This window comes from Protopterus annectens, chromosome 3.part0 (assembly GCF_019279795.1).
Source record: "Protopterus annectens isolate FY-2018-M chromosome 3.part0, PAN1.0, whole genome shotgun sequence".
In the NCBI taxonomy this organism is placed as follows: Eukaryota; Metazoa; Chordata; order Ceratodontiformes; family Protopteridae; genus Protopterus; species Protopterus annectens.
In genome coordinates this window covers 1,917,857,730-1,917,869,892 of record NC_056731.1, presented here as the reverse complement: position 1 = coordinate 1,917,869,892, position 12,163 = coordinate 1,917,857,730, and the positions used below count along the sequence as shown (strand labels likewise).

The 12,163-nt window shown below is 39.6% G+C and overlaps 1 protein-coding gene across 1 annotated transcript in view; it reads left to right on the top strand.

Moving 5' to 3' along the window:
- The window catches only part of NBEAL2 (neurobeachin like 2), a 3,059,867-nt gene that overhangs the window by 2,306,310 nt on the left and 741,394 nt on the right, over positions 1 to 12,163 (top strand). The window contains exon 33 of the mRNA XM_044066003.1: positions 6,251 to 6,408. Within this exon, the coding sequence (XP_043921938.1) occupies positions 6,251 to 6,408 (158 nt within the window). The remainder of the gene's footprint in view (positions 1 to 6,250; positions 6,409 to 12,163) is intronic.

The window sequence follows — 12,163 nt, the reverse complement described above, 5'->3', positions numbered from 1 at the left end:
CTATAATCTCTACCTGTCAATCTCCCTCTCAACAGTCATTCACTTAATTCCTATCTACTATAGTCTTTCATTTACATCCTAGCTATTATGATTTTGTATATTCCTCCTAACATAGACTGTTTCTCTGCCTCTCCCCCACACTTCAGCCTCTCTCTCTAGCTATCTTCCTATTTCATACTGTTGACATTTTGTTTCTCTTCTGGCTCATCTTCACTCATACTAATCCTGTCTGACACACACACACACACACACAAAAAGTATGCATAAAATTTTGCAGTTTTTAGATTTATGCTTTAAGAATTTTCTTCTTTGTATACTTTGTTATTGTTATAATTTTGTTTTCTTGTATCCATTCAGATTCTATGCAACTGTTTTGTGGAGTTTTTCTCCTCGGGTCTCCGGTGAAAAAGGATCTCTTCCCAGTCGGACTAACCCAGTTAACAAATGTCAAATAAAAATAAAATATTAAACAATTTAAACTAAATTAAATAAAAATGAAAATATATAAAAAAGTAAGTAAATTAAAACAAATGTGAAAGCTCTATTTACATCAGAAACACATTGAATATGGCAGCAGAAATAGACTCAGTAGAAATATAAGGACATCCTCTATCAACAGGCTTTACAACAAAAAGAAGAAACTGTTGTCCAAGGGTAAAAAGGAACAAATTCCAAATTGGAAAATCTCCCTCCTCAGTCTCAACAAGCAAATTAGATCACTAGTGAAGACCTCCAAAGCCAATTATGAATTGAAACTAGCGTCTGAAATGAAGGGAAACCACAAAGCCTTCTTCAGTTACATCAGGAACCTCCATGGCAAAGTTCAGGTTTGTTCCGAATTAATACTTAAGGGTACCACTTACACTGATCCTGTTGACTTAGCCAGTGTGCTAGCAGATATGTTCAGCACAAACTTCCCTCCCTTATCCCCCCCAAAGGCCCATTTGACATCCCTGATACTTGTCCTGCACCTCACATCCCTATAGAACAAGTGTTAAAAGACCTGTCTAAGGCAAAGAACACGGCTTTCATGGAAGCTGATAGTATCTCAGGCTGTAATCTGCACCATCTCCAGCAAGAACTAGCTTCACCGTTGAGCACCCTGTTTGACCACAGGCTAAGTACAGGCTTCATTCCAGCAGAGTAGATAACTGCTGTTGTCATCCCCTTGCACAAAGGTGGTACCACTACTGAGCCTGGAAACTATCACCCCATTAGCTTGACAACTCTGACTTGTAAAGCCATGGAGCTTATTATTATGGATCTCATAAACAAGGACACAGGCAGTTGGCAGTTTCCAAGCATTTGACCCCACCCAGTTCATTTTCATCAAGGACAGAACTTGCTTGTTGAAACATGTTTGACTTCTTTGAGACTGTCACCAAGGCCCTGGATGAGGAAAAGTTGGTACATACAGCTTACCTTAACTTGGCCAAGGCCTTTGACACAATCCCCCACTTGGGCATCATTGAAAAGCTAACACAACTTGGCGTTAATCTCTCTCTCATCAGTTGGGTGGCCAACTGGCTCACTGATAGGACCCACAAGGTCAAAATAGGTGCCGTCACCTCCAACAGCAGACCTTTCACTAGTGGTGTTCCACAGGGGATTTGTCCTGTGACCCTTACTGTTTGGCATCTACTTCTCAGAGGTCCAGGCAAAGACAAAAGATCTGTAGCTAACCAAGTTTGCAGATGACTGTAAGTTAGATGCTGTCATTGACAACACAAATAACGTTAACATAGTGCAAGAGGGTCTCACAGCAGCAAATGACCGGTGCCAAAGTCATGACCTTAAGTTAAACATAAAAAAAATTTATTATACCTTTTGGCAAAAACGTGGCCCCTCCTGAGTACCATGTCAATGGCAATCCCCTAAGCACACAACCTGTGGTGATAGACCTGGGTACTCAGGTTGACAACAATCTCACATTCGGTCATCATGTAGGGGCAGTGCCTTTCACTTGGTTCATCTCATAAGTAAAAGGATTGCATGCAGAAAAAAGGAGGTTATTACCTCTCTCTACTCCTCCCTCATTAGTCCAGTAATTGAGTATTACATCATGTTTGGTATGCACCTCTCCAAACACCTGCAACAACTGTAAATGCCACAGAAATAACTCACAAATAGAATCCATAGCCTCCAACACCTCTCCTATACGGACAGGCTCAAATCACTATCACTCTACTCGGTATTGTACAGATTGCTCAGAAGTGATTTGTGTCTCGCCTAGAAGGCAGTATCAGACCCTGCTCTACTAGAGATGCTGCACATCAGTAAGTCTAACTCCTCGCTCATTACCCACTTGAAGTCTAATATGTGACATCAACAAAACCTGCTGGAGAGGCAGACTCGTCTCCCAGAGGCGGCCCCATCTGAGGAATAGACTTCCCATACATATCAGAGTACCTTGTTGACCCTCTTCAAGTGCAACCTTGACGAGTGGATGGAAATTCACAACTTTTCCCTGGGGTTCCACCTGTGTCCCTCATTGTCAGAGATGACAGGTGCTGACTGAGTTTTTTTGGGGGGGAATTAACTATTGGCTAGGCTTGTAAGGACCCCAGAGCCATTAGCCTAGTAACCCCTATGATCCTATTGTCCCTGTCCTTGAACAGCCTGGTGAGTGGGTCATCATTGACCCTGAGTGTAGATTGACCTGTTACCAGTACATTACCATGTGTGGCTCCAGCCTCAAGTGTCTTCCTTACAGTTGCAGGCTTGTATTCATTTTAGGTGTGGATGAAGGTACAAGTGTGGATATATTCGAATGATTAGTAAGTGTGTGGCTGAGGTTTGTTTAAATAGTCAAGCAGGCTTATGTAATAATTTTGCAACAAGCTTTGGCATAAGTGAGTATGTTATTAGGTGATTGTGATGCATTTGTAATTTTTTTACTTACATTTGGGATAAGTGAAAGATTAGCCTCCACACTGAGCAAATGCTTGTATCCCTTACAACTGGTATCTGTAAAAGATGATTGTGTATAAGCATGAGGCAACTACAGCACTTTCTCTGGATTTCTAAAGTAAGCAGGCTGGAAACAGAGTGGGACATAGCAAACTGCAAACACTTGTCAGCAGAGTCTAGAAAATGGCCAAATGTTTAGTAATTCCCAAGTGGTAAACTACCACAAAGACTGAGCAGCAAAAGGCCGCAAGTGTCACCTTCAGTTAGAGAGAGAAAATTAACCGATCATGGGGTTCAGTTTTATGTGTATGCAACACTAAGGAATAATGAGGGGAAAAAAAAGTCCCACTCCATAATTCCTAGCCGAGAATAAAATAACTACCACATGGTATAACTACAGTACAACTCATTGTGTGTCATTGCGCATGAAACAAAAGCAAGATAAAAACAAAACAAAAGCTGCATTTATCAACAGAAAGAAAAGAAGAACAGCAGACAACCCGTTAGTAAGAATACTTTGATAATAAAAGTAGTAGCCAGTTCTGGCAGGCAAGGGTGGAAAGAAAGACAAGAGAGGTGTTTTTAGAATGATAGGAAGAGAGGGGGTCATTCACCACCAAGAGCAAGCATGTAATCAAGCCAGATTGTCTTCTCAGAAATGCATCCATTGAGGTCTTTTTGTGCTGTAGCCACCTAGTTTGGGCCTTTTTTGTAGAACCCGCTTTTCTTCTTTGAGATATTGTTTGAAATTCAACCGTGTCTGTTCCACTGCAGAGCTTCTGTCAAAGCAAGATATAAAAGATTTTTGAGTTCTCTTCAAATGATCCTTGGAATGGCTTTCTGTACTGGAGGCCTCATTTGTACTATTCATTGTCCTTGTATATGGTTATTCCACCTGCAGCAGGAATTGCTCTATTGCTTTAAGTGAACAATTGGTTTATAACTCAATTTTCCTTGTTTTCGTGCAAGTTAAATGGTATTGTACTGCTTAATCTAAGAATTGCAGACTAATATGATTCTTGCTGTCCCCTGTCCATTCTGCTGGAGTGCCATGGGTAGGCCTTAAATGGTATGCCCCTGTCATTGCAGAGACTTAAGTTTAAGAAGAGCTGAATGAGAGAGCATGAGAAAAAAAAAAAAGTTGTGTGTATCCCCTACCCACCCACTCACACATACCCAAACATTCATATCTGTGTTTTTTTTATATACTTGAGATGTGACAAGAACACTGAAACATTGTCTGTTTTGTAGCCTGTATCACAGACCATGCAGTAGTTTGTTTTGTCCAGGAGAGGTGTATCAGAACTATAGCAAAGCAGTGTGCAGCTTTCTGGTTGTTACACTGCATCTAATTTTGTTGTTCAAAATGGGGAGAACTTTTCCCTTGAAATATCAGACCACACATTTCCAGTAATATGCCTTAATTTGCATCATGCTGAAATGGAATTTCTGTTCAAGATATTGGTGCTGAATAGTTTGGTTTAAAAACATATATTTGTAAAGCATTACAGTTTATGTGCTCAGTCTGTAGCTAGAATGGGATTTGACAGGATGATACTTCAAATTCCTATTTCTTAATCCACCACACTCATTCAGACTAATTTTTAGGCAGCTATACTAGTGGAGATTGCCTGAAAGAGGCTACATTATTAGATACTACTATTCAAAGTAGGTTATGTATTCCTGTCTTATTCATGTTTGGAGACCCTGCAATAATTAGAAGCAAAGTACAAAACACACTGAAAGCCTACTTCAAGGAAGTAGATGTGGACATCACGAGATGATTTTGGCAGTAGGGTGCAGACTACACTATGTGATCAGTTGCTTTAAAAAATTACTTCCCCCTGGCTCAGTGGCATTGAGGGATGAAACCCCAATTAAAACCCAGGTGACCCGTGAGTGAGTCTGAAGTAGTCAGGAATGGTGAAGTGGGAAAAATCAGCTTTGCTGGCTCACCAACTGTAGAAGGGAGGGGTTTTTATCTGGGATAAAGGCACATCCCTGATGATGGGGATGTGCCAACAGTCACAGGACAGATTGACAATATTACCATGGTATCTGAGGGGGGGGACAGGAGCTAGCTCAAGTTGTATGTAGTAATGTACATGATGTTACTATCTCTGCTTCTGTTAGGGTGCATCAAAAAAGAAAAAAAATCCTCCCTGTAGTGCGGTTGCAGCCATAGGGGATAGTACCAAGGACACTTAAGGAATAACGGTGCAGCCAGGAATATGATGATCAGCTGGGGACATACAAATGGGAGGGGAAACATACCTTTCATCTGAAGTCAAATAAACAAAAAAAGGTTAAAAATGAAAAGGATTATGACTCTTATCTAACAGCATACACTGTTTAATTATGCACTGAAAGTAGTCATGCCTTGCAAGCTGAACTCCACATTTTATTTGGTACTGATGTGAGGCTGACATAAAGATAAATGTTAAAACTAAGAAATTGTGGTATGCACGATAAGGATGCACCTTTTTAATTTCCATCACTGTTGTATTATTTAAAAATAAGAAAAAAGTTGGGAGTTACTAATGTGTAGTTTTCTCCAACATAATGCTATTAAAAAATTGTGGTACACACACAAAGTTTTGGGAACATTTGTTGTTTGGGAATTTGGAAATGGCAAGAGTCCACAAAACATGATTTTGGATCAAATGTACATAAATATTTTTCCTAGCAAAACGTGAAGGCTTGCCATTACTTTACTGATAACAAATTTTGCTACCTTTGTTTAAGTTGCATGACTCTTAGTCAAAGCAGAAAGCGTGATTGGGTGAAATATTTCCTTAAGCCTATACCACAGACAAATAGGTACCAAATCACACCTGACTGTTCAGCATATGTGAATTCACATAAGCTTACACATAGAAGAATTCAGCAAACACTTTCCTATGCTCCCCCTGCACCACAATGTGTACGTTATATGTTATTACCTCCAGAGTCAGTGCAGGTCAGGAAAAATAAAATAGCCACAAGTTTGATTGAAAATTGATGTTTGTACAAAGCACAGTTCATGGAACCACACTGATGTCAACATTTGTTCTACCCTAGATTCATAACGTCAAGCACTTGTGGAATGATAAATTCTTTAGTTGTTTCTCATGTTCTTTTTCAGCTAAAAAGTCAACATGAAATGGAACTGTGTGAGTACCTGTATGTGTGTTCCAGTCACAGCTTTAACGTATTGTCAAATACATTCCACAGGATGATGATTTTTTTAATCCAGGCTGAATATAATACAATGTATTAAAATACTTGCTAAAAGAAAATTTTGCCTGAACCACGGTCACCTGTTGCTGTCATTAATTGATTTGGTTCATGTTTCTTTAAGGAGTTGATTCTGGAATATTTTTTGAAACGTGTTAAATATGAGAATGCACGATATGGAAGCATCCTGAAGCAAATTAATAACCATCATAACACAGTGCTGAGACAGTGGAAATCTCTTCGTCGACTTCTGACTTGTCAGAGAGGGACATGGGCAGACTGGTAAGCAAATCTTTTTTTTTTTTTTTTTTAAATACCCGTATTAAATTAGCACTTAAGACATAGGCAAACATACAGTAACAAAAAAGAAAACAAACCACTTTAACAGTTTTCTTTGCTACCATCATCAGTCCAACATTACAAAAAAATGCTGAAGTCCTGCCTTCCCTTAAACCTCACTCCTACTCTTCCTAAACATTATTATACAGGTATTGTTCCCACAATTTCCATTACATAATTTGTTCCTTCCCTTTTCTAAAGCTCCCTCTTCCAGTTCTTTTATCGCTTTTATAATATTCAGTACCTGAAATACCGTTGGTAAGCAAATCTTGGTATTTCAGTGCTATTATGATGTCATCACTTGTGTGGGTGTTTGACTTTTTTATCTTTCACTTTGTCGGTACATGACACAGCAGAGATTTGCTTACCTTACGGATTTTTATTTGACACCTATAAGAACTGAAAGAACTGTATGAAAGTGTAAGATACTGCGATGAAGCTGTAATGACTGGAAGAAACTAGAATTAATTTCTTTATCTTTTAATTTCCCAGAACTGTGCCGCACGAGTGCCAGTCTCTCCGTTATGTGCCAAATCTTCTTGCACCTTTCAGAATAAAAGTCTGCATACACTGTTTTATTATGTACAGTGGAGATAGATCTCAGCATTATCTGAATCAAATCTTACTGTCTGTAATAACAGTGCTGATAAACTGAAACAGACTGAATGATAATGTCCATAGCTTCCGCTCTTATACTCAGAATTATTCCTATTCTCCTGAATAATATAATTAATATCCTCGAATGCTGAATTTTTGACCTGACTTCTGCACTCACTCTCTAGTGTCTGTACCAAACTTCAGGGGATTGCACTGCAAAGACTTTCTGTACATCAGTCTTAACTGACTGACTTCTGTGTCTGAAGTCTGTCTCCTAATACCAAAACCCTGTGAATTTCCTACTAATTCTACAACCCTCTTTAACCGTGGTTCCCAAGCCTTGCAACATCAAAACAGGATCTACTTGTACTCAGTGTACTGTATTGTTATCAGTATTCTTGACTGAAGATTATCCATTTGTACTGAAACATTCCTTTCTATTGAAACTGCATGTGAAATGTAAAATATAAAATAAAGGCCTGCTTTAATATGGCTGCATCTCTAAGCCTATGCAAACAGAATAATGTATTTATGTGTAACAGAATAAATTTAAGTGAAATCTAATCTTACAATGCCACTTAAGCGTGTAATCTAAAATTGTCTGCTGCTTTTTAGGTGATTGGTATTGGCCATCTTTTCAGTGGCATTTCACAGCTTTTTCATGGGGTTCTTCCTACGTTTCACGTACCTAGGCTGCTATGTGCATGGTTTGGTTTTTAAAGGTGGAAGTTTTGTTTACATACTGCCGTTACCTGTAGTATATAATACATTTTGTTATGCTGATGGCTTGAAATTTACAGATGAATTTAAAGATGCCCACTCTGTTGACTTCATGATGGAGGGCAGAGGGAGTCTAAGCCACATTGGTGAGAGCTACATACTTCATATATGTCAGAAGAAAAAATTCAAACGAGTCGCATCTGCCTCAGGTGATGAATTTTCCTTTATTAGCAGCTAAACAGATTACACAGCATGTTGGCCAAGATGTCTGGTCTGGACTGATCTCCTCTGATCTGATCAACTTGTTTACTGACATCAACTTTTATACTGCAAGCAAAACAACTTTTTGTTACATTTCTGACCGTTGACAGTTGGCTATGAAAAACATATAGGAAAAACATGTTTATCACAAATTACCTCAAACCCACAACTAGTACAGAATGTTCAACAAGTACAGAATGTTTAGTCCAACAACGGTAGCTCAAGTTTTCCAGGACACTCAGTCTGCCCCAGTAAATTAACTCTTACTCGACCGTGCGTCCTTATCACAGGCTTCACTGAGCTATAACCAAATCTCTTTATTCTGAAATGCAGAAAACAGATATCATTCAGGTTCATAAGCAATGCTGCATTTTGTTCACAGATGAGGCCCATCTTTGATAGGCATATCCCAACAAATAACATGTTCACTTTGCAAGAACAGGAAAAAGACAAATAACAGTATGTTTTAAAACTTTTCTCTTAACATTTCCCCTGAAAACACTTTTATTTGTCTTTTATTTCAGCAATATATGGTAAAAACTAAGTTTTTCTTTGCATACATTACTTCATTGGCAAGACAAATTTTTATACTTCAAAAACATTTGCAAAGAGTCACATTTCAATGTATTCACTTTCACCAGTCTGTTGCAATTGCTGGTTCATCGTCTTTGTAACAGCAGTATCACCCAGTCTTTGTCGAAGACCTCTGATACAGGGTATACAACAACAACCACATACCACCACGATAGCCACAGCGACTCCAATGGACACCAGGAAACTGCTGATGAGATGACTCCATTTTCCAAACCACGCTTGTAGAAAATCTGTAAAGGGATTATTTACCCCAGAGTTCTCTGCCAATTCTTCGGATAACATCTCCAAACCTTTCAAAGCTCAAGTGATACTTCCATCAGACGCAGTGTTGTTTGGAATATATGTACAACAGAAAGTCCCAAATATCTTGCAAACTTCTCCTTCTTTGGCCAGGAGCATATCCAACGCAATTTGATTCTGCCATGCCACCAGCGAAGTGGCCTCCAGTTGTTCAGCAATTCCTTTCAATGCATCTTTGGTATAGTTCACAAAACGCTGCTGGTTATAGTAAATGTAGTTGCTCAAGTCCACATTCTTATTAGACTGAATTCAGACAAAGATGGATGTAAAACCAGCTGCTGTTTGGTTTATTGCTTTGTATTCATCAGGTACGCCTCTTAGTATGCCAATGCTATCGATGTAGACACCGTTATCGAAAGATTGCTTCGGTGCCTCTCTTTTTCTCCTACTCAACCACTTTGGCTTTATTTCAAGTTCTCTTACTAAACTGCTTGCTGGAACTGGGAAAATGTAGAATGGCAGAATTAACTTTACAAGTGCACAAGTTCCCTTCCAGGGAATCGTAAGCCTTGATCTGAGTTTGTTGTCTCCAGATAACCACCATACGTCTGCTAAACTATGAGTTTGGTTCTCCAGAAATGGATTCCCATTGCCATTCACAGTAACATTGCAATAGTTCTGTCCCATCTTGCCATAATTTTTCCCTGTGCCATCTCTGGAAATGCACATATACAAACCTGGATAGGAAATCGCTGCAGGCGGTTTCTCAACTTTGCTTATGACCGGAAAACGCTGAGTTTCATCTTTGCATTTATCTTCAGTTTTGTTGAAGAGTAATTTCAACAGACACGTTAAGTTACCTTCATCTTGCTTCAATGGGACTGTTGCTAATTGCTGTTTACCTTCAGCACAAGAAATACAGTTCTCACGATGTGCTTCTCTGGTACTATATCTAACCCAAGATGAGCATTCATTATGGTGTACGAATCCCGTCTCGAGTAACAATTGTTCTTCTTTTGTGAAGGCAAAAATCTGCTTTATTTGTAGCATTCTTAAGGCTTTCTACTTTAAGTTGGAGGGTCCACAAAGGATCAGTTCTAGTTGGAAGAGACAATCAGATTTCATAAACTCCTGAATCACTTTCTTGTGGTGACAGAATGGTTATAGTAACTACTCCGGTACCTTGGAAATGCGCAATTTTTATTATTTGTTGCCTGCTTTTATCTTTCTCTGGTATCACTGCACCACTTGTTTCCCATCCATTCACATCTGTTGACCACCAAACACTTGACCAGGACGTACAGTCTCTATTGCACAAGTATTTTGCACGAGTCAAGAAATTATTATTGTTCCATTTAGAACAGTCCAAAATTCCTTCACAAAGTTTCACCTTAAACACAGTAGTAACACCTGTTTGCGCTTGCAGCACCACCATTCCTTTTTCTCTTGCAACTGTTCCTTCTCGTATGGACATATTTACTTTCGCCACCAAAATCATCATCATGTGACAGTTCAAGTACCAGTTGAACATGGCCATCCTCCCTAAGAACTACCTCGCGCCGTTGGTTTCTTCACTGGGTTTGAGACGAACTAACCCCTATTGGGCTAATCCCCCTTTGTAGCCAGACTTTGCGCTCAGAGGTCCGGTGGAGTTTGACCAATATCAATGGCAGAAGGAAGAGCCTTGAGTTTTTTACAGTGAGTGATATGAATCCACGAAGTCCTCTCAGTGATCTTTACAGCTGTAGGTGTCGAGATAAGTACTTGGTATGGGCCTTCCCACCTGGGGGATGACCAATTCTTTCTCTTCACAATTCGGATCCACACCCAGTCCCCGGGTGCCACTCTTAACAAGGTTTCATTTCTGGAATCTGCAAAGGAGTCATTGGTTACAAGAGATTTGACATTTAGCAGCTTCTTCATATAATCCGCTAGATCCTCACCCCCCTCACATTCCGCTGGCAACAATCCTTGCCACTGCGGGACGTAATATGATCTCCCAGACAAAAGTTCAAATGGTGTAAGTCCTTTGTAGGAAGGTGAGATTCGCATTTACAGGAGTGCCAACGGAAGGCACGCAGTCCATGACCTATGTGTTTCTGCCATTAGTTTGCGGAGCTTACTCTTCAAGACACCGTTGTGTCTTTCCACCAGTCCAGCTGATTGGGGATGGTAAGCACAATGATTTTTGAGATCAATTTGAAACACTTGACCCAATTTCTGAACAATCTGGTTAACAAAATGAGACCCATTATCACTGTAAATGCGTCTTGGTAGGCCAAATCGGGGAATTATTTCTGTACTCAAAAGCTTTGCTACTGTTTGTGTATTCGGATGCTTCACTGGAAAAGCTTCTACCCATTTAGAAAAAGCATCAATAATGACCAAACAGAACCTTTTTCCCTCTGAGGGTGTCAATTCAATAAAGTCCATACAGAGTGTGTGGAATGGATATGGAGGGGTAGGGAATGCCTGCTGAGACTTTTTAACTCCCCCCTGAACATGATACTTTGCACATAATAAACAAGATAAACAGAATTGCTTTGCATAAGTTGAAAACCCTTTACACCAAAACACCTTAGACACTATTTGAATCATCGTCTGTACTCCTACATGGGCAGGTCCATAGCTAACCAATGCCGCATACCTAAAAATGTTTGAGGGTAATACCATTTTGCCATCTGATGCCCTATACAACCCACTCTGTTGAGTGATACCATATTTTACCCAACGACATTTTTCCTTCTGTGTCATCAATGTTTGCATTACTTTTATTGTCTCTAAGTCTAAGAGGTGTCCGGGCTCCAAATCATTATCATGTAAAAGCAAATCATTTTCTTGAGCTGCCTTTTTTGCAGCCATATCAGCAAGGGCATTTCCCCTGGAGACAGGATCTTTTCTGTTGGTATGTGCGGAACATTTATATATCGCTATCTGAAGTGGTAGTTGCACTGCATCTAACAACTGTAAAATTTAATCTCTGTGATTTATTGGTTTGCCTGTCGCAGTAACCATTCCCCTATCCTTCTTCCATAGTTGAGCGAAAACATGTACAGTGGAGAAAGCATATTGACTATCTGTATAAATTGTCACTTTTTTACCCTCCTCTAAGGTACAAGCTCGAGTCAAAGCCACCAACTCAGATGCCTGTGCAGAATAAATGTTTGACAATCCTTTTGCCTCCAAAACTTCAGTTTCTGTGGTGACAGCATACCCTACTAGTGTTTTTCCTACAGTGTCTTTCTTTGCTGATCCATCTACAAACAAAACGAGATCAGAATCTATC